Source organism: Monodelphis domestica, chromosome 1 (genome assembly GCF_027887165.1).
Source record: "Monodelphis domestica isolate mMonDom1 chromosome 1, mMonDom1.pri, whole genome shotgun sequence".
Lineage (NCBI taxonomy): Eukaryota > Metazoa > Chordata > Mammalia > Didelphimorphia > Didelphidae > Monodelphis > Monodelphis domestica.
In genome coordinates, this window is record NC_077227.1 from 336771144 (window position 1) to 336794922 (window position 23779).

General features: G+C 34.0%; 1 protein-coding gene across 1 annotated transcript in view; it reads left to right on the forward strand.

Moving 5' to 3' along the window:
- CTNNA1 (catenin alpha 1) overlaps positions 1 to 23779 on the forward strand; it is a 158522-nt gene that overhangs the window by 104841 nt on the left and 29902 nt on the right. The window contains exons 8-10 of the mRNA XM_001368265.5: positions 11767 to 11847; positions 13629 to 13781; positions 22273 to 22365. Coding sequence (XP_001368302.1) covers positions 11767 to 11847; positions 13629 to 13781; positions 22273 to 22365 — 327 coding nt within the window. The remainder of the gene's footprint in view (positions 1 to 11766; positions 11848 to 13628; positions 13782 to 22272; positions 22366 to 23779) is intronic.

Sequence of the window (23779 nt, forward strand, 5' to 3'; positions counted from 1 at the left end):
GGACAGTTATACACTAAAAAACCAATAACAGAGTACCTTAAAAAATATTAAAGAACCCAATCTAAAAAAATGAAATAGCTCCAGCTATAAAAAGGGGGAGCACCTCTTGGTCCTGACAGTTTCACAGGAGAATTCTACTGAACTTAAAAAAAAAATAGTTCCCATTCTTCACAAAATTATTCTTGAAAATGAGAAACAGCATGACCCTGAGTGATCCACTTAACTCCAGTTGCCTAACCCTTATGCCTTGGAACCCAATACTTGTTATCAATTCTCAAGACATATAAGGTAGAGTTTGTTTGTTTTTGTTTGTTTTTGTTTTTTTGTTTTTGAGAAACAAAGAACCTATTTTGAATCTTTTTATGAGACAAATAACATTTTCCCCTTTATTTTAATATTTTGTTTTTTCCAATTACTTATAAAACATTTCAATATTTTTTTTTGTTTTTAATTTTTGAGTTCCAACTTCAAAAATCCTCTTTCCTCTCTCCAGCCCCCCCCTTTTCTTTAAGAAGGTAGGCAATTTTTTGTTATACATGGTCAGTCATACAAAACTTATTTCTGAATTAGTCATGCTATGAAAGAAAACATCCCCACCCCTACTGCTCCCCCCAAAAATCAGTTTTTAAAAAAAAAGACTACTTTGATCTGCATTCAGATTATTTCTGGAGGTGGATAGCATTTTTCATCATAAGTCCTCAGAATTGTCTTGGATCATTGTAGTGCTGTGAATAGCTAAGTCATTTAGTACCCTGAAGTGCAACTTGCTCGTTGCTGTTGTGTCAGAGCATTGCCCACACTAGACTGTGCTCCATTTGTTGTATGTTGGTGTGACAGACCTTTCCTGCCTACCTTCCAGTTTCTTTTGTCCTGGAAAATTGTTTCACCCCATTCTTTAGTGGATTCTATAGCTCCAGAATTTGTTTTGAAGCATTATTTTACACTTGTTTAAGATGGGCCACTAAGAATCAATACTATATATTTTTTCCAAGGCAGCAGAGCGGTAAGGACTAGCCAGTGAGGGTTAAAGTGACTTGCCCAGAGTCACATAGCTAGGAAGTGTCTGAGGCCAGAATTGAATGTCAACCACCTATCTCTGGGCCTGGCTCTCTATCCACAGAATGACATATATAGTTTTAATACCTAAATCAAGAACTATAGACCAATATCATTAATGAACATGGACTTATAAAGTTTATACAAAATCCTATTAAACAGCCAATAGCAGTTTATCCAAGAAATCATTCCGTATGCTCCAGTGGAATTTATTCCAAGGATATAAACATGGTTCAATGTTAGGACAGTAATCAACATAATGACTTATTACAAATGAAAATATCCAAACCCAAAGGATTATCTCAAAAAATGCAGGGAAAAAATCGTTGGCAAAAGTACATCATTTATACTGGTATGGAACTAGGAACATTAGTACATTGTTGGTGGAGCTGTGGAATGGTACATTTGACCACTTGGGAAAGCAATTAGTAATTAGACAATTAAAGTAACCAAAATGTCCACACTCTTTGAACCAGACTCTATTAACTGATTGTCTGGCAGTGATCTATTTTTCTAGGGAATAGGTAAATTATAAAGATAATTAAATATTTTTTAAACCACTTTGGAATTATGACTATATTTGTACCAGCACCTTAATGAGTTAATTTTGTAAATTTTTCTTTCCACTAAGAATATAAAATTTTGCTTCCCCGTGAATACAAAGAATGAATTTTCTTGTGCTGCTTATGTACAAATCCTTGGATGCTCAGAAATGCATATTGTCTTTTTTAGGACGTTAGCATTTACCAGTGTTAATCAGTCTTTCCCTTTCCATGTAAACCCTGGACTTCAGAGGCAAGGTGGTATAAAGGTAGCAACATAGTCCCTGAATAAAAATCCCATTCTTACCTGTGTGTCCCTTGGCAAATCACTTAACTTCTCTGGGTTTTGTTTCCCTTTTCTGTAAACTGAATAGGTTAGACTAGCTTTTTTGATCCTGTGATCTACCTTCTCAATTCAACCAATTCAAGTCATAGTGAAATGTATTTCTCCAACAATTACCTGAGGAGTTAATATATATGCATCAACTAAAATTATAATTAAATAATTTGCTTCATTTTGCACTTGTTTTTTAAATATGAAGGAGGAAAATGAAAAAATAAACTAAAAGGAATTTGTTGTAAAAGAAAAATTCCAGGTTATGTTCAAGTGTCAATGCAAGTGTATCATCATTTTTTGTGCTTTGTGTATAAAATATTCTGTATGAAATCTATAGCACTTTGCATGAGAACTAATTTTCAAATAAGATCCTCAAACCATGAGGAAAATAAACTTACTTTCACTTTGGTTTCCTTACTATGGCAAGAAGGTAGAATAATATGTCTTAGCACCATTTTGGTGCTTTGGGGTATAATGAAAAAAATTTTCTTAGCCAGAAAATTCAGTTGCTTGGTAATCACCATTTTCTGTGTATATTTATTTCTGAATTATAGTGGAGTTTGAATTTTCCCTCCTACTCCCTTTACTTTTGTACTTTCATATTTGGGATGGTATTATATTCTTTGACTTTATTGTGTTGCTTTCAGTATTTGAGCATAGTGAATGATTGTGAATTATTAAGTGAGGATTCTGATGCATATACTTCTTGTGTATTTTATTGTGCATTTTGATATTAGCAATGTGCAACTTAACAGTGGGGAGAGAGAGAGAGAGAGAGAGAGAGAGAGAGAGAGAGAGAGAGAGAGAGAGAGCGAGTTACGCACAAAACTAAGTATTTGTTCTACGGCAGAAGAGTGGTAACGGCTAGGCAATTGGAGTTAAGTGACTTGCCCAGGGTCACATAGCTGGGAAATATCCTGAGGTCAATTTGAACTCCAAATCTCCTGTAGAAAAAGTTCCTCTTAGTAGAGAAATTTGCATCATGAATGTCTTTCTGGGAAATGTGGAACATTTGTTTTTTGAGAATATAGCTCCTTTATATAATTGATATTGCAAGATATCTATGTCTTTCTATCTGTTTATGCCAGAAAAATTAGTGTCTGTTTAGGCATTTTGAGGGACAGTGGTCTGTTTATGTTTTCTGGGTGTCAAGTAGTACTTTCTAAATGCCACTCTCTACAAGTATAAAGGGATTAGGGTAGGAGGAGAAGTGTAAATGTAACACTATTCACTTGTAGTCTACTATTTCTGAATTTGAAACACCCCAAAGATACTTCAGGTACCTGAAATATGAGCCAGGACCTTGAAGCCTTTTTCAACATTATAATTTACCAAGTATTACATGGTTTACACAATTTCATGACCATAAGCAGAACCTTTTTGCTTCTTTTAATTATCCTGAAGAGGTGTTTAGAGATATTTCTAGAGGATCTTTTTCATACTGAAAGCTACTATTTCCCCATAGAAGGTAATTTATGCTTCAGGGTCATTTTTTTCTTTTTAAATGTCTCTGCTTTATTTCAAGGGCTACACTGCTTTTTAAATTACTCCTTCCATATCATCTTTTCTCTGCTCAGGCCCTAAATCAGTTTTTTTTTTAAGGTACTTCTTAAAATTAAGCCTACTGTGTGCCAGGAATTGTGCTAAGTACTGGAGATGCCAAGATAAAAGCAAAACAACTTTTTGCTCTCTAAAAGCTTAGATTCCAACAGAATACAACATGTACCAAATAGAGCCATACATAAGATAGTCAGATCAAATACAAATATTGACCTTAGAGAAGAGAAGGCATTTGCTCTTCTACCTCTACCTGCTTTTTTTTTGTGTGTGTGTGTTAAATGTGAGCTCCCTATCACCCATCTGTTTCACTGTAATTGGTGGTAGAGTATGCCTCTAAACTGGCTTTGAAGCACATTTTGACTCTTAAGTACAGCCAATCTTTGTGTAATGGCATAGTACTTAACTCTTTTATATTTGTTTTATTTTCTAGTGACTGGTGCAGTGTGTTTAATTAGATTTTCCTGTTAAATTAATTAGCACTTGTATTTTCTTCTAATCAACCTTTTCTTTAACTAAAGCCAGCTCATTTAAATAAATGAGGGTTAAACCACTATATATTTTCAACCTTCGTTACTTTGGAAATGCAGGAATTTTCTGATATTTATCAAAACTCTCCATACTCTCCCTGAAAGAAGAGTATAGACAAAAGGCACAAGTGCTAGATAGAGATCTTATACTCAGCTCTGGTAGAGCCAATAGGCTTTTAGAGGCATATGACACCTATATACCCAAGCTAGGATGAAACCAAAACGTACATGACAAGTTCACTTGGGTGAAGTAAGATGTTGGGGAGTTTGGAAGACCAAGGGAAGATAAATACTTTCTTCCTTGAGAAATTAGCTTCTTGAATGGGGAAGATTTCATCAGGCATTATATAGTACAATGAAAAGAATGCTGATTTGAGAGAATATATATGTATTTATTTCAGGTCTTTCTTCTGATTAATAGCTTTTGAGGTAGCTTAGGTGGGTTAGTGGATATAGAGTGCTGGGCCTGGAATCAATCCAGCCATGGACATTTACTAGCTGATTTTCCTTGAGCAAGCTCTTTCACCTCTGTTTGCCTCAGTTTCTTCATCTGTAAAATAAGAATATCCTTGGATAGAAGAAAACCTCTTTCTCCCTGCTTCTGTTCCTCAGCTCAGCTCTGAGCACCCCAAACCTCCTCACCCAAATTTGTTAAAGTGGAAAGCAGAAGAGCCCTTTGGCAGATCAAGGCATCCTGACTGCAGTTTCAACTGAGGAAAAGTGAAACTGATAAGTGAGTGCCCTACTGTACTTTTGTTTGGCTGGAGCATAGAAAGGAATTAATATGCAATAAGAGTTGTTTTTTAGACCCAATTTGAGACTCACTTCCCATTTGTCATTTTTTTCCCTTGAATAGTGGAATCCGGGATAGATTTGTTATTAGGAGACTTGGGTTCAAATTACAACTCATGCACTTAATTCTCTCAACCTTAAATTATTCTTTTGAAAAATGAAGGAATTGGACTAAATGTTCTGTGAGAGTTGTAACTTTTATCTTTTCTAAAATTATTTCCAAAGCTTTTATGCCTTATACTGAATCTAAAGTTTAAAACTGAATTATATAGTTTTGTATTTCCTTGTGTCAGTGAAATCACTAGCTAAATCAAAGATTTTTACAATTGCAGTACTGTAATTTACAATTTACAGTTATAATGCCGTAGCCCATTTCTTTTTATTAAAAAAATTATTGTAATATAAATTAAATGAATAAAATAATGATGTTTGTTTTATTACCTTTTCTGGTCTCTTTTTCATCTGAGTAGTTTATAAAGGTTTTTGTTTTGTTCATATTTGTTTGTTTTTCTTGTTTACCAAAATGTAGTCAATTATGTTTTTCTAATTATACTAGTCCTACTCTGCAACACTTACTTCATGTTTTTTTCTGAGCTATATGGCATTGGATAGATATAGTAAAAAAAAAAAATTCTATTTTATTATCATCCCAGAATTTATATAAACTATATGTCCAATTTGTATTTGTATTTTGTTTGAATTGACAAGAAGAATTTTAGCCTTTATTCAGTTCACCCCTCCATACCCCAGAACTTCCCTGAGTAATCACACTGGATTTTTGGTGGCTTAGAATTCTGAATTGAACATGATTTCTTCTTTAACAGAATAAGCAGTTTGATTCTTATGAAGGAACATGGATTGATGTACCACTGCCTTATCTTCAAATTGTGGAGAAAGTTTTTGCTCAGCTTTTCCACATTGGAAATAACCCTCCTTGATCAATTAGAACTTGGAATGCAAATTATTTATTTCAGAATGTCTCTCAAGTTACACATTTAATAACTCAATTTCTCATAAAACAAGTAAAGAATAGTAGTAGACTAACACAATTTAAAGGTCAACCCTTTCACAGAAACTCTACCCTCCTTTCTCCGTTTGACTTTCATCTTGCATTCGTTTTAAGTGTTATATGTTGCAGGGTATTATATTAAATGAGTTAAAGCCCCAGATTTGGCATTTGGTCTTTATTTTTCTAAGTGATGATACTTCCAATTTAAAAAGCAATCTGTCTAAAATAATATAAAGGTTTCAGTAAATAACTGCTATAGAATTGCCCCCTTCTGATTAATGAGGCATAAACCTCTATTTCCCATGGTAACATGAAAGATAAATTGATTTTTAGGGTGGTTTGACTAAGACAAGAATTAACAGATTCATGGTGTGGGTTGTATCCTAAAGTATGTCTTGTTATGTGACTATAATTCATAGGAATGTTGCTGTTAAATGCCTAAGATGTAGTTTCCTCATTACTTGAATTTCTTGATACAGATTTTCAGTTGGAAGAAATAAGCCGGTTGGAATTGAGGAATAATTCTCTAGAAAGTCATATAATGAATTACACATGCTTTAAATGATAACTTCTTTAGAAAGCATGGGCATTGTCTCTTAATTTCCTTTTAATTCATGTGTGTAGTTTTTAAACAGTACATAGGCAGCCCTTACTAGCCATTAATTTTATGTAGTACATTTTGATAGTTAAGTTTGAACAAGTTTCACTGTCCACTTTACACAGCAAACGTACAGTCTTCATGACAATCCTTTGGAATAGATGTACTATGTAAATGTTATGTTTTACAGAAGCAGAAACTTGGACACAAACATACTAAGCTTTGTGGTCACACAGATATATATGAAAACCAATTCTCCTTTGAGAGAATAATATTTGAAAGCCTCCTGCTCATAACCACTTTAAAGACAGTCCACAATTTAAGAGATAGTAATTAGATGACTAGCATAGATAAGGTAGTAAGCAACAATGAAATGGTTTTTACCTTCAAGGAGATTATATTCTTGGGGAAGGGGAGTGGAATGCTTCACAGAAGGCTGGGGAGTTGAGGCAGGTGCTGCTGAAACTTCCTCCATGTGTTATCTCCCTTGTTAAAATGGGAGCCCCTAGAGTGCAGTGTCTCATTTGAATCTGCAACACTTACTAGCACAGTGTTTTGCACATACTGAGATATACTTATGCTAATACAGTTTGTAGTTTAATCTTAGAGGCAAAAAAGAGCCATTCATGTTTTTAAAAAATCAAAACGAAACAGTTCAAACTTCTTCCCAAGGAAGATTATTTTGGCAGCTGTATGGAGAACTAGAATCAGGAAGATGAGTTAGAAGCCTTTCAGGTGAGAGTTGAAGAGGTGAGTGGAGAAATGAGAACAGATGCCCCTCTGGGACCAAAAAACCAAATCTGATTTCTCCTTCACTTGACAGACCTTCAAATACTTGATGACAACTATCATGTTCTCCCAGAGTACCCACCAATATGTATACAAGACACAGACAGACTGACATCCAAAAACAAAGAAATATATTAAATTCAAAAGAGAAATAGGAAGGGACATGTCAAGTACAGGGTATGAGTAGGAGTCTTAAGAGAGAAAACAGGACAGGTAAGGGAAATCTTTATAAATATAGCATTCATTGGAGGAAGGAATATGAAAGGAGAATTAAAAGGGGAGGAAAAAATAAAACTGGATGGGGGAGTATTATAATGATAAGAATTGTAACAGAGGGGAAACAAGTTGTTTTACTTAAAAGATCATAAGTATCCAAAGCTTCCTGGAACCAAAAATATATTTCAAGAAAGCACAATTGAAATACTAATAATAATTAATAAATTTATGTAATAATAAATAATACTTCTCAGTGAGAGTCTGAAGAGGCAAATACTTTGTTTCCAATTCTTGACTAACACAAAAAATGTTTTCTACTTTTTGAGGCTTCTACTGTGGGGGTATAAACCTAGTTAATGGAGTTTTTGGTCTAAAGGATATGGACATTTTGACCACTTTCATTGCATAATTCCAAATTGCTTTCCAGAATGGTTTTAGCTATTCGCAACATCAGGAGATTTATTGTGCTGCAGTTAAACTTAAAATATATAAAGAGGTTGCCAGGATAATTACATTAAACCAGAAGACAAAATAGAAAATGAATCAATATCAGCTCTTATATATTAAGTACACTCTAGCATCTAAACATTTAAATAAAAAGTCAGTCAAATTAGGATATCAAAATCCCCAAACAATAATAATTGGAGGAATTTGATATACCTCTTTCAGACAAATCTAACAAAAGATGAAATATCAAAATGTTAAGGACCCAAATGGGTCCTTACCTACTTACTTACTTACTTACTTACTTACTTACTTACTTACTTACTTACTTACTTACTTACTTACCTACCAAAGTAGAAAAATCAAAAATGATAGATCTCTGGCGATTCACAAATAGGAACAGAATTCAATTATGTACTTTCAAGCTATATATTGAAGCTTTACAAAAATTGACCAAAAAACTTACAAAAATATTAAACAGAAAGACTGAATATATTTGTATTACAATTAAAATTTTATTCAATAAAGAGCCCTAAGAGAAAAAATTTAAAAACAGTTGGAGTCTAAATAACCAAAGAACATAAATGTGAAATGCAAAAACTTAGGACAAAGCTAAAGCAATTTTGAATGTGTGAGAAATGAGTGTGTTATTCTCAAATATATTGGCAATATTACGCACACGCACACACGCTTGGGCGAGACCCCAAAAAGAATTAGCAAAGCTGGTTACTTCAAGATGGCATCCCTTGCAGGATAGCATTGCACCCCACCCCATTCAGAATAATATGGCCTCTTATTTACCTTTGGCTTGAGTGAGACAGACTTATCAGCAACAGACAAACAGCCTCATGTCTTTATTATATTATAAAAGGTGTTTTGGGTGTTTTGGGATACCTTTTCAATTTGTACTTTGGAAATGTTCGAAACTCTAGTGATGTAGTAATAGGTTTTATAGGCCAGAGGTTGGGCTCTTCCCTATTCTATAACTCCCTTGGCCACTTTGATTTGCATTCTTTCTCCACCCTTGCTGACCTTGCCTGTGTAATTTGCATGGGGGGTAGGGGGGTGGGAATGCCTGCCCAGGAGACCAGGTGGGTAGTAGATGCTGGAAGCTACTCCCTATCAACCCTGCACCCAAAATGTTTATATGTATATTGGGGCCTGAGCATGATCCTGACCCTTGACCATTAGCTAGGGGGAGGTTGATTTGGAGGATACCTCCTTTAGGCCTGACTGGGGTGAATGCCATTTAGCCTGAGGGTTGTATTTTTATATACATAAAGGGGTGTTTCTGTGAGCTGGGGCTTTTTGTCTTTTTTACTTTTGGAGCTTATAACTTTTGGGTCGCATTTCTCTCCCTCCCTCCATCCATCCATCCACACCTCCCTCCATAAAGCATTTCATTTTGGAAATGGCTTCCAGGTTTTCCTGAATACTTACTGGCTAAAGAGGGTAAACCTTGAAAATTTCAAAGTCCCCTCAATTTCCTCTATATAGGAAACTACCTCTCTAAATGATCTCAGAGGAAAAGTCTTCTCCCAAGGACCTCATAATCCAGTAGGTGAATACTGAGAAGCAAGAGCCCATAGGTGTTACTTGGCAATGATGCATGATAAAATCTTACAGCCAGGCTAGAAGAATGATCTAAGAAAATGAGTTTCAGGTTTGTTTTTGTATTATTGAATGATTAGTTCCTGAAGTTCAGGAAAGCAGCTGAATGGGGAAATGATACGGTGAATTCTCTGGTTGTCTTCCTTAAATGGTGCAGAATCTGAGGCTCTACAATGATTACCCTCTGCCATTTCCAAGTAGAGGAGGGGATGGAGTTGGGAGAGGGAGTTCTGATTTTCAGAGTTTATTTGGAGAAATTGAGTTGAAAAATGATTAATTTATGGAGATCACGAAGTCCAGGAAAGTAGCCCAGTCAGAAATGATCAACAAATGAAAAACAACAAATCAATGAATTGGGCATGCAGTAGTTCATTTGTTTTTCAAAAATTAGTTTTTGTTGATATTTTTTATTTCTTATCACCACATATCCCATTTGTATCCCCTAGCCATATCATAGGACAAATAGTATTTTTTTAGACAGGTTAAAAAAAATTCACAACATATCTCTTCATCTGAGCCCAACTAATCTATAGTTTTGTTACTTTTACTTTTGATTTTGTGTGTGTGTGTGTGTGTGTGTGTGTGTGTGTGTGTGTGTGTGTGTGTGTGTGTGTGTAGTAGTGTTCTTTCCATTTACATTGTTAAAAAAAAGAGAGAATTGAGTGGAGGGGGGCGACACTTTCTCTGATAAAGATCTCGTTACAGATTTATAACTGAATGTCCAATAAACCTTAGCTATCAACAATCTTTTTTTTTTTAATATCCAAAAGCACTAATAGAAAAATGAAAATTAAAGCATCTCTGAGGTTCTACCTTTACACCTATCAACCAGACTGGCAAAGAGAGTAAAAGAGGATAATCAAAAATGTAGGAGGCCATGTAGGTGTACTTTGGTGGATCTATGGATTGGTCTAATCATCCTGGGATACAATTTGGACCTATATCTAGAAAGTTACCATTACTAGCCCAAAGAAATAAAAGAAAGAGAAAATTAATCTGTATTAAAAATATTAAAAGTTGCTCATGGTTGCTAAAAATTGGAAAGAAAGGAGGCATCCTATTGGAAAATAACTAAACAAATTGTGGCATATAAAAATAATGGAATATTATTGTGCCATAAGAGATTATAAAGTAGGAGTTTTCAGGGGAACTTGGAAAGACCATTGTGAACTGAGACAGCTCCAAATTATATTTTGTTTAATGAAAACATAACAGGGAAAAACAAATTTGAGCTTTTAATTGAACAGTGTTAAACAACTAGTCTAAAAGAATGAAAATAAAACACTTATGACAGAGAAGTGAAGAACTTTTTGATGCAGAAAACCCTGTTTTCAGACATGACTAATGTAGGAATTTGTTTTGCTAGACTATGGATATATATATATATATATACATACATACATACATACATACATATATATATATTGCAGAATTTTGCTCAGTTGTGGGTGGGTGCATACTAGAAGTGATTAATGAATAAAGACAACTTTCTTAAACTGGGATGGTTTCAGTATTTTTATGGCAGCACTATTTTTATTTATTTGTTTAATTGGCTAAGATATCTAATATCTTAATTGATTTGTCCCTGAACTTTATCTTTAGCTAACATTAATGCTTTTTGTCCCATTCCTTCCATCTACAGTTATTTTGAAATTCAGGTCTTTATTCTGCTTGGAATGATACCTGGCCAAAGCCCAAATCCGCTTATCCTCTAGAGAACTAATGATTTACATACTATCTATTTATAATAGTTAATGTGTTCTTGTCTCTGTAATACAATTACATTAAGCTTAGTCTAGAACTTTAAAAACACGATCAAAGTGATATTACAAAGCTTTTACATTCTAGCTGTAATACCATTCACTACTAACTGCCTGATTGACTCATGGCACTCCTTAAATTTAGATTCATAGTTTCAGTGCCAAATGCAATCTGTCATATCTTGAAAAACTTAAAATCTTGAAGTTCTTCAAAATTAGTTCTGTTTTTTTTATTTGTAGAGTTAGTTCCTTAATGATGTTAGTGTGACTTGATTTAAAGGAAAGTCTTGAGCAAAATCTTTTGTCTTTTATATTTTCTCAATTCTTTTATATCAGTTGGTGTTCTACCTAAGGAAATTTCAGATCTAGATGTTTTCTGTGAACTTTGAGATTCCCATGATTTTTCCAACTTTGATCTCAAAACCCTGTGTATTTTCCAGTTTTGTGTTTATGTCACAAGTGGGTACTTAACTCTTTCTGTGTAAAATGCAAGTAAATATAATAGGGTATTTTTTCTTTTTACAGGCTGGACGTAAAGAAAGAAGTGATGCTCTTAATTCTGCAATAGACAAAATGACAAAGAAGACCAGGGATTTACGAAGACAGGTACTTTAGGAAAAAATGTTAATATTTTCTGATGTTAGACTAGATTAATGTTAAATTATTTAATGTAAAATGCTAACTTTTATAATTTTATACTTGGAGATGGATTTTAAGTATGAAGTATGAATTTTAATTTTAAAAAGTGGCTTCTGTTGATATCAACCAAGTGCTGACAGGTTAATAAATTTCTCTGAATTTGGTTTAAAACGTGTTAATAAAAAAAGGCATATAAAAGGAAGCTCAAGTGTATTGCTGCCACCTGCTACCCTATCCTTCAGGGGATTGGTCTCCTCACGTTCTAGTTCAGAAGATAACCTTATCCTCACCCTCTTCCTAATCCACTACTTCGAAAAAAGGAGACCTTATTGTATATATTGTTTAAGTCTTGCTTATTTCCCATAGTTGATAGAGATTGGACCCAAGCTGTTATCATGATTTCCAAGCTGTTAGCACAGATATCTGTGGGATATCTAAGTTGCTTTAATCATGGGTCAGTTCATTTCTTCTCCACTAAAAAAGTAAAGAGTAACTAGCTTTCTTTACTACCATATCTAGTTATGTCTAGACCTTGGTCAGCATAAATAGCCTACTTGTATACAACACACGCGCACACACACACACAGACACACACACACAGACACACACACACACACACACACACACACACACACACACACACACACACTTTCTAGTACCTGCTAATCCTTCAGAAAAACCTTTCCTAACCATTTTTCACTAATGTGTTTCTAAGTGACTAATCAAACCCCATGAGGATCTAGACTAATTCTGTCACACTGGGACTAGCAGAGAATTAGCTGCAATGTGAAAAGGAAGCAACTTTAAATGCGAATAACAGAATTCATTTAAAGTAGCTTAATAGCATGTGAGAGGACCCTGAAGAATCTCTTAAACTTAAATCCATTTGTGGCAGATATGTGTTCCTTATTTTACCTTCAGCATTTGCTCAAAAACTCAACTCTATTACTTTAAAGAAGATTGATATAAATATGCTGTTCTGGAATGATGAATTTTGATAAATTTTAATTTGTTTGATCTTGGAGAGATGGTCTTGGAAACCTTCTGATGACTTTCGTCAAGTAATGTAGATCTCCATTTTGGAGGGAAAATGACTTTTTTTGACTGGTTGGAATGCCATTCTGTTGCCTGAGATTCATAGAAAGCAAGGTTCTAAGGACTTTCACTAAATGTTTTCCATTTCCACCTAATGAAGCCATGTCAATTTAATAAAAGCTAGCATTTCAATATGGAAATTTTGTTTGCTTAAACTAGAAAAGTGGCTAATTTTCATTTGTTGCTTACTTTTGTCAAGCATTACCAAAGTTAAATAAAAAGCTGCCTCTCTTAAAAACAGTCAAAAAACATTTATTAAGAACCTGCCCTCAAGAAGCTTCTAATCTAATCATTAAAGTTTATCCTTCTGTAATATTATATTCTTTGACCATACCTCAGAAGTTTGAATCCATCAAAGAAAAAGATACTGACTTGGGAACTTTAAAGTAGTTGCCAAAATGTTATAATTTATATGCAGTATTTATATTTGTGCTAAAATGTATGTTCACTGCTATAGTTGGTGATACTGTAATCATTTTGAAACTTCGGTCCAAGTAGAAGTACTTATTAAAACCCCTATTAAGATGAGCAAATTTATTTTTCTTTTGTATAGCTAAGTCTAATATATATTTATAGTACATAGAAATTGTAAGAAAAAAGTCAATCTAATTTCTGGCAGAAATCAGATTAAATTTCTAAAATTTCATTATTAGCTCCGCAAAGCTGTCATGGACCATGTTTCAGATTCATTCTTGGAAACTAATGTGCCACTTTTGGTATTGATTGAGGCTGCAAAGAATGGAAATGAGAAAGAAGTTAAAGAGTATGCTCAAGTTTTCCGTGAACATGCTAACAAACTAATTGAGGTAAGTATGCCATCTTTTTCTCACATAATATTTCATCAAAGTGGTTTTTCTCAGGGAAAAAAAATGATGTATTTTTAAGTGGAACTGTGTGTTTTATGTGTAATTTTGTATAAGACCGTAGAGCATAATCGCTATTTATCATGCATCACAAATGTTGTCAAATAGTATTTGTGAAGTTTGCACATGTTTAAATGGTTCCTATCCTATAAACATTGACTCTGAACTGAGCAATAATGCAGATGAGTGCATAAAAATGGCACATTTTTAAACCATAGTATTGTAATTTGTAAACAAACATGTCAACCTCAGTATTTCTAACCTATAAGAAGTAGAGAAGATCCTATGATGAAAATTTTATTGTTTATCAGACACATACATTCCCCCATTTCCCAAGATATTAAAATAAAGCATTGGTTTGGAGCACCTCTGAGCTCTCTTCTAGTTCTAGAAGTCAATGATACTGTAATCTGAAGTTAGTATTCTGTAATTCAGTAAGCTGTAATTTACATGGAGATGTTAAAACAAAGGATGCATCTCATATTATCCGGTTAAGAAACAATGGACTGGGCAGCTGGTGGCTCAGTGGATTGAGAGGCCTCAAGATAGGACATCTTGGGTTCAAATTTGGCCTTAGACACTTCTTAGCTGTAGGACCCTGGGCATATCATTTAACTTCAAGTGCCTGGCTTTTACTACTCTTATGCCTTGGAAATGTTATGAAGGTAAGGCTTTTATTTTTATTTTTTAAATAATTTGAGTGATTATGGAGTGGCCCATGCCATTCTTTTAGTATCAATTCTAAGACAGAATGCAAGGTTGGGTGGGTGGGGGTGGGGTGGGGCGGTGGTTGTTTTTTGTTTTGTTTTAAAAAGAAGAAAGAGAGAGAAAGACAGAAAATTGAGTCATTTTTTTTAAATGCAAAGAGCATAATAAAGGCTACAAAGATACAGATAGAAGGAAGTTTTATTAAAAAGAAGGCAAGAACTACAGGAGAGACCTGTAGTTTTACATATAATCCTTAATTGCTGTTTCATGTCTCTGGAAATAGTTGTTTTATTTGGAAGTAAGAATTAAATTTTTTTTTAAATTGACCTCTGAATCATATTTCTTAAAAGGAATTTTTCTTACTCAGTTTTCTTTTTACATAATTAACTTTTTTCTGATGAAACATCTTGGAATTTTTCTATATGTGTTACAATTTTGCAGCATTAATGAATTTTTAAAATTTAAAAACTTGATCTTTCATAGGAATAAATGCAAATTTATAATATACATTTAGATCTCATTATTAGACTTGATAAATAACATGTTAGACTAAATTAAAATATGAAAATATTTAGTGGGAATACTTAAAATCACATTATTCATTTTAAGCCTGGCTTTCAAGAACATTAAATGTCAACCTGACCATAATTCATTTTATCCTTTATATACAGGTGAGTCTTTTGTAAAACTGAATGATATTGGCAGTTAATATCAAATATCAACCAACAGATATTTGTAAAATTTCCACTTTATTTTTGGGAATAAAACTATAATAGCCACAGTTCTGAAGAAGAGCCACACTGATGAAATTTCAAGTTCTTCAACCTTCTTTAAGAATACTTAAATAATGCTTCTCTTATATAGCTAATGGTCATGTGACAGAGCTTTATAAAGTACTCTGATTGTACAGCCATAGTGCTTGCTAATCCATCAAACATTAAAAATGATCATATATGGTTATACCCAGAGTGGTAGAGAAAGCACTTCTTTCAGTACCATTATGTGCCATTGGGCACCATGGCCTAATTCTTGAATTAAGCTTTAGGGAGCAAAGAGTCTGCAACAGAGTGACAGAAACAGCATTTTATTGAATGTTCCATGACCTTTCTGCATATATCACCCTCAAACAGTGGGTTTACTCTTGCTTTAGACTTGTGGAGTCAGCTTAAAAAAAAAATAGGGGGCAGCTGGGTAGCTCAGTGGATTGAGAGCCAGTCCTAGAGACGGGAGGTCCTAGGTTCAAATCTGGCCTCAGCCACTTCCTAACTGTGTGACCCTGGGCAAGTCACTTGACCCCCATTGCCTAGCCCTTACCACTCTTCTGCCTTGGAGCCAATACACAGTATTGACTTGTGGAGTCAGCTTATGATTATGAAGTCAAATTATGCCAAAGATATATCTTTCTGTGTTTGTGCTTCTTTTTCCATCCTAAATTTCAACACCTGAATGATAGTGGTTATGATTAGTTCTACTGTCTTAAATTTGATGTTCCCTGTCACAGCCCCCTTTCTCACATCTCCCCTCCTTTCTTTGGTATGCCTTAAATGACTTATTGTCCTTTACTTCATGAGATAGAACTGTAGGCTATGTCATATAGTTAAATCACATCAGTGCTAATATAGATACTTGAATACATAATTGCATTTGTGCATGAAAAGGAATACTTTTTAAAAATGTTATGCAAGCCTCAATGCCATATCTCAAGGCAAAACCTTTTTCTTCTGGTTATGTGATACTTTGAACTAGTAAGTATATTTTGAATAAGGTGAAATGCTTCAGTTTTATTGTAATCTGACTGTGTCTATACTTAACTTCAATCTTTTCCTCTCCTACCTTTTTCTTGGTAGTGTTGCATTTCTTAGAATAGATTTCTTTTCCAGAGTCCTCAATTACAACCTAAATTTCAAGGAAATAATTGACAATTCTCTACATGCCATGCAAAATTCAAGGATGCCAACTTTGAATTAAGGTAGCAGTTCACATTTTGTCCAGGGAATTCCCAGTAATATAGAGGCATGGAATAGCTGCATAAGGCCCTATCTAGTCGGATATAAAGTTACAATTATTTGTAGACAGAGACTTCAATTTTTTTTCCTGTTGAGCAATATCACTATTCCTGTAATTTCTCACATTTATTGCCTCAGAGTCACTTTTCTCCTGCAGCCTCCCTTCCAGCTGTAGTCCTGTTGAGTCTTTTTCAGTCTCCTTTTCTTTATTATCATAGCCACCTACCTTAATTTACATCCTCAACAATTCGGCTGTGTTTTCACAGAAGTCTCCTATGTCCATCCTTTCCCCTCTTTGATCCAATCTCTACAGAACTGACATTGGTATTTTTAGATCATAACCTGTACTTCTGAGTCTTTTGCTGAGAAATCTAATTGCTCTCTATGGTCTCTATGATAAAATAGAAAATCTTGTGCATATTATTTAGAATCCTTCTCACCTTACTCTTTCTTGCACTCTGTACTCCAACCTGATTGGCCTACTTACTATTTGCTTTATGATATTTTGTTCACTTCCATCTTATTCAATCTTTATTCCATCTTACTCTGTTGCTTTTGTAGTAAAATTTTCAGCTTGGCATTTCAGGAATCTGACTCCTCACCAGACTTAATAATTGTTCCTTTTACATATTATCTTTGATCAATCCAAATTGTCTTACTTGCTCTTACCCAAACTATTAAAGCTCCAGCTCTTTCCTCCATGCCTTCCATTATAGGCTGTGCTCCATAGCTCAGATCACTCCATTTTTATATCAGTCTCTTAGAAATCCTTCACTTCCTGTCTTAGCTACTACCACCTACCAGAAATATTTAGTACTGATCTCCTGAATTTTCCACATTTTCAAATTAGCTTGTTTTTTACTTTATTGTGTGTATAGTGTATCCATCCAGTAGAAAAGGAACAGTTTTGGTTTTTTCTTTGTATTTCCAATTACTTGTACTTTCTCAGTCAATGAATTATGGCCATCACTTTATATTAGCAGAATTATGTCCTTTTCCTCAAATAGATTTTTCCCCACGTTGTTTCCATTTGAAAATCAATGGTAAATTGACTTTCATAAAGAGCTTTTTAAATTTGGATTTTTTGTTTTAATAACACATAACACATAATAACACATAAGTTTTCTGAAGTTATATGATCCACATTGTTACCCTCCCTTCTTACCTCCCCTCTCCCAGACCTGACAACCAATTCAGTCTGGATTTAAAATTATATTACCACACAAAACAGTTTATTTTCATATTATTCATTTTTATAAGTGAATAATCTTTTTTTTTAAACCCTTACCTTCCATCTTCAAGGCAGAAGAGTGGTAAGGGCTAGGCAATGGGGGTCAAGTGACTTGCCAAGGGTCACATAGCTGGGAAGTGTCTGAGGCCAGATTTGAACCTAGGACCTCCCGTCTCTAGGCCGGACTCGCAATCCACTGAGCTACCCAGCTATAAGCGAATAACCTTAAAAAACAAAACAAATCCCCAAAATACATATTCACAGAAGTGAGAAATCATATGTGTTTTCATCTGCACTTTTACTCCAACAGTTTTGGGCTGTTGTTTTTTTCCTGGAAGTATATAGCATTCTGTTTCATAAGTCCCTCAGAATTATCCTGGATCATCATGTTGCTGTTAGTAGCAAAGTCTTATCACATTTGATCATTCCACAATATTGCAGTTACTATGTATAATGTTCTTCTGGTTCTACTTATTTCACTCTGTATTAGTTCATGTAGTTCTTTCCAGCTCTTTCTGAAATCATTCTGTTCATCATTCCTTATAGCACAATAGTATTCCATCACCATCATAGACCACAGTTTGTTCAGCCATTCCCCAAGTGAGAGACACCCCTTAATTTCCAATTTTTTTACCACTATAAAATTGGACATATATATAATATAAAATATAATTAAATATAATTAATTAAATATAACATTTACCTTGCTGTGCATTTGACTGCCTGAGAAGATTACATAAACTAAATTTAGACACAAATATTAAACCAAATAAATAAAACATCATAGAAGAACAGATAATTTTTCCGTTTCATTTAGTTGGAAAAAAAAAGATATATACTTTTTTAAAAATTGAAGATATGCATAAGATTTCCAAAAACTAACTTGGTATGTGCCAACACATACTTAGCTTTAAGCCTATTGTTAAGTAAGATTCTTGTCAGAATAATTCTAAAATGTTTAATTCTGAAGTGCAATGGTATAATTTATCAAATCCACAAAAATGTACCTTTGAAAACAAAAGTTAAGCTAAAACACTTTTCAAAACTTGCTCAGTGAGCATGTGTTCTTTCTAATGATTCCCTTTGGCTTGTTGAACTGCGTACAATTTTCAATGATACTTAGGCACATTTTTGAAGCATCTGTTGTTTTCAGAAAATCTAAAAGGCTTTTATAAGAACCCTAGTTTGCTTATATTTGCTAGTTCATGTAGGGGGCACCTAAAGGTCTAATCATGAAGAAAAATGCATTATTATTATATGTCAGTATGTGAAAGAAATGGTAACCAAAAGAGCACGTGTTCTAGAAACAAAGGTCTGGGTTCATTTTTATCCCCCAAATGGTTTTCATTTCACACAGGAATGTTGAAATTTTACAGACAAATGAAATGAATGAGGTCTAGTTTTCAGGTATTTGATCTGAGTTCAGAGTCTGTGAAAAAGCATGAATTTGACCACACATCTTTTTGACTTCTTAGTTCCAAAGCTAGGATTTGAACTCTAGTCCTCTGGTGCCAATGGGTGTCCAGTATGAAGGAAAGTCCTTGGAGACTTAAAGCTTTCTAATTATCTGTGCCATCAACTTTTTTTTTTTTAATCAGAGCTGAGTAAAGAGCTATTCTTTCAAAAACGGTTTGATACATTACCAAAATAAAATCTGAACAGATGTGTTGGCACATACCAAGTTAGTTTTTGGAAATCTTATGCATATCTTCAATTAAAAAAAATATACATACATATATATATATATATCTTTTTTTTCCAAATAAATGAAACAGAAAAATTATCTGTTCTTCTATGATGTTTTATTTATTTAGTTTAACATTTTGTATCTAAATTTAATTTCTATAATCACTGCCTCATAGTACCTTCCATTTTATGTGTGTGTATACATACATGCATGCATACATACATACATGCAAAACACCAGTGGTTAAGTAAAGCTATTCAACTGCATGTAACATGTATCACCTGTAGTCTACCACCTCAACATCATAGTCATCTTGGAACCATTATTATTGATCATTGGATTTTATCTGAATCCTATTGACTTTTAGTGTTACATTCATTTATCTTATCATAGTTATTCATCATATGATTCTTCTCCTTGTTCTGCATACATAATTGTACATCATTTCACATATGTTTTAGCCAGTTTTTTTCTGAATTTCTCATTCATTATCTTCTGTATTCCATAATAATATTCTAATACACAGATAGCTGTGGGCAGTTAGATGGCCCAGTGGATAGAGCACTGAGTTTGCAGTCAGAAGACATGAGTCCAAATCCAGGCTCAGACACTTATAGCTGAATGACCCTGGGCACTTACGTTACTTAACCCTGTTTGCCTCAGTTTCCACATCTGTCAAATGAGCTGGAGACAGTAATGGCAAACCATTCTGGTATCGCAGCAAAAAAGAAATAGGATGGGGATCACAAAGAATCTGAAAGGATTGGAAAATGACTGAATAACCACAAAAATTGCTTTAACACTCTTAATACTTATAGTTATTATCTAGGTAGCATGATAAGATCAAATTTTACAAATTGAACCTTCCAGATGTTAGGAAATTTGCCTTATGGCTCCAGAAGTAAACCCCCTGCCTCATGACCCTTGTATTAGAAAATAAGTTCTTTTAAGTACTTAATTTTCACATGTCTCTGCTATATGGTCTACCTGAATTACTGTTTGTAAGTACCCTTTTTTAAAAAACAAATTTGATATGAAATCAAAGAATTATTGATAGCAATGGCTTTTTTTTCAAGTTGTATATTATTTATTTCATCCTTATTCTAATTTTTGCCTAAGGGATCAGGCTTTTGATCATCTCATACTAGCAAAATGAGGCAACTTGATATGATAGAAGAATGTATCAATCAAAAGATTTTAGAATTCTTTTGCCAATTTTGACTCAAAGAATGCTCTATGTGCCATCTTTGGCACCCATACCATACATAGGTTTGCTATCACTGAGTTAGACCTTAATTACTAAGGAGTCCTGAGAAATGAACTTATGCTGCAGACATTGGAGAACATCTGTACTTCTCAGGGCTTACGATTCTTTCTTCTGTAAAAAATAAGAACAAAACCCAAACATCTTCAAAGGTTTGAAGAATATTGAAAATACTGTTTAGTCCCTGGTTCTTTGTAAATGCTTTTTAAAAATTTAAATCGGAGGGGGAGGACAGATAAATAAAAACATTACTAGTGATGCCTTTCAAGAAATTCAAGACAATCACTACTATTTTGAAAATGGAGAAATGAAGGTACAAGGAATTTGACCATCATTCAGTCATGGAGCAAACTTTAAATTCTAGATTTCTTACTTCCAATTATAAATAACTGCCCAGGGCCACAATATCTGAACCCAATCCTCCAGTACACCAATGGTGTTAGACTCTAACAGAAAAGACTCCTTCCCCATACTGACTTAGAAATGGGCAAATCAATATTATATTGTTCTGTATTTTTATTTGTTAAACATTTTTCCACTAGAGTTTATCTGGTTTATTTGACTTATCTGTGCTTTACTTTCTTCATTTGGAAAATGAATAGGGTAGTCTAGATATTGTCTAATGTTCCTTCTAGATCCAATAATCTATCCTTATAGTGGCATGTGTTAGGGAATTTTTGCTTGGGTTCTACAAATATAAGATTCCACATGGTTCCACAACTATACAACGATAAGATCATTTGATTGCCCTCTAAGATTTTTGAAGGATGGAGAGAAAAGGGAATGTCTTTACAATTTAAAAAATTCCATATCATATGTACTATAGTTGCCGTTCATTCTACAATGGTGCAAACCGAACAGGACAAAAAAAATCTATTTTTCCCAATTATAATAAGCTTTCAGAATTTAACTAAATAGTAACTTACACATAAAGGCAGATTATGGAGTAGCTAACTGCTTTTAAATATAACTACCAGTTAATTATCATTGGTATTAAGCATTTTAATAAATTGGACATTAAAGCCTCAAGGGACTAAATGTGTGAAACAACTGTATTACACTCTATAGACCTCCTGTCCTCTAGTCTTAATAGGTATAGGCCATGTGATGTCTTTGGGGAAAAAAAGATGGATTTATTTTTATTTAATTCTTCTTCCACCTAGAAGACCAGTAGAATTATTAAAATGTTCTTTGGGCAGGAAATTGCTATAGTTAGATGACATTGAGATGAGCTTTTAGGTTTGAATCATTTTCCTTTTTTCATCAAATGGTCAGGAAAACAGATTAAAAACTTTTATGTAGGAATATCACAATAATCAGCTTTGAATATGATTTGCTTAGCACTAGGCAGAAAGGATATGTGTACCTATGTGCTGACCCCTTAACTAATGAAGGTTAAATCTCATTGGTGGAATATTTCCTGAGGTCTAGACTATGCAGGTTTACTTTGGAGCAATAGTGCAGACTTATAAAATACTGTTGTTATTTTTTCCAAGAGCAATAAGGTATTGCATTTTTTTCCTTCTTTTCCTCATTAGGTTGCTAACTTAGCCTGTTCTATTTCAAACAATGAAGAAGGTGTGAAGCTGGTTAGAATGTCAGCGAGCCAACTGGAAGCCCTCTGTCCTCAGGTAAAATATCAACTGAAATAATTTATGCATGTTATTTACTAGATTATCTCCTAGACTTCCTATAAATGGAGTTGGTTGGTTTTATGTTTATTTTGTGTCAAAAAAAAAGTTGGCAGAAAGGAGTGGTCACTGTGGCTTTGATGGATTTTTCAATTTGAGGGAACTAGCCTGGTTCACACTTGGCTTAGCTCAGATTTTTATCTCTTCTGAACATAGAGCATTCTATCTTTATAATGTGTTGAAGCTGTACTTTGTGTCCCATTTGCTCGAAAATTATATGAATGTGAGTGACAATATTACCACATTTACAACCATCAATGAATGGCAGGGCTTTTAAGGAAGACCATCAGTTAAATATCATAGATAACTGTGAAAGCTTGAATATTTGAAACCATATAGAAAAATGAAGCTGCAAGTTCAGAAAGAATGATTTCTGCACATCCTACAGTTTGTACACGATAAGAGCCAACAAGAGTTAGTTTTTCTGGGTCATTGAGAAAGAGACCAAATTAGGGAGCTGTATATGGCTTCTCTCAAGTAATAACTTAGTTTTGTTTGCTTTTTTTTTTTACAACCACAGGTCACAAATTTCAATATCAGACTTCGTGTTATTGAATTTAAGATAATGCCAGCCCCTTGTTGTGATGGCTTCTAGGAAAGATAATTACTAAGGATGATTCACAAGTTAAGGACTCCCAGACCAAATAGAGTTAACGTTGAACATAGTTGTTGTTTTTTTCCCAGTTCCATTCTCTTTATTGTAGTCTGCAAAAAATTTCAGCATAAATATATATAATTTCTCTCTGTCCCACCCCTCAGCTGATTGTATGGATATTGAAGAGTGCAAGAGCATTTTAAGGTCAGCAGAGACAAAGCGGAAATCATGAGCAAAGAACTTTACAAATCAGAATGGAGCAGAATTTGGAGTGCATATTCTTCCTATGCTTTTCCTTTAGTGTGACAGCCTCTATGGTTGTTCCCTCTTTTTTTCATAGACCTGGTGAATTCAGTCGATTTTGATAGGAAATTTTAAACCCTACAAATATTAGGACACTTTATAGGAAATCATAACTCAGAAGAAAGCTTATGAAAGCCCTGCATTGACATCAAACTTGGCCTTAAAATTATAAAATACTTAGCTTGTTTTTCTTGCTATTTGAGAAGAAATTATACATAACTCCTTTACCTGCTACTAAATAGCAGAGCTGCTTGAGGTAGAGAAAAAGAAAGGGAAAGGAGTTTTTATGCTTTGAGGTCATAGTCAGTAAAAGGAAGTGTTTTATTAACTGTCTTTGAAAATAGAATTTGTGAGTCTCTTTGGCTAATTTATATGTCATGTTGTACATGGCTTTAGATAATAAAGACAGGGAACTAAAGTTGGGTAAGACCCGTATTGGTTGTTAACCACTTATCT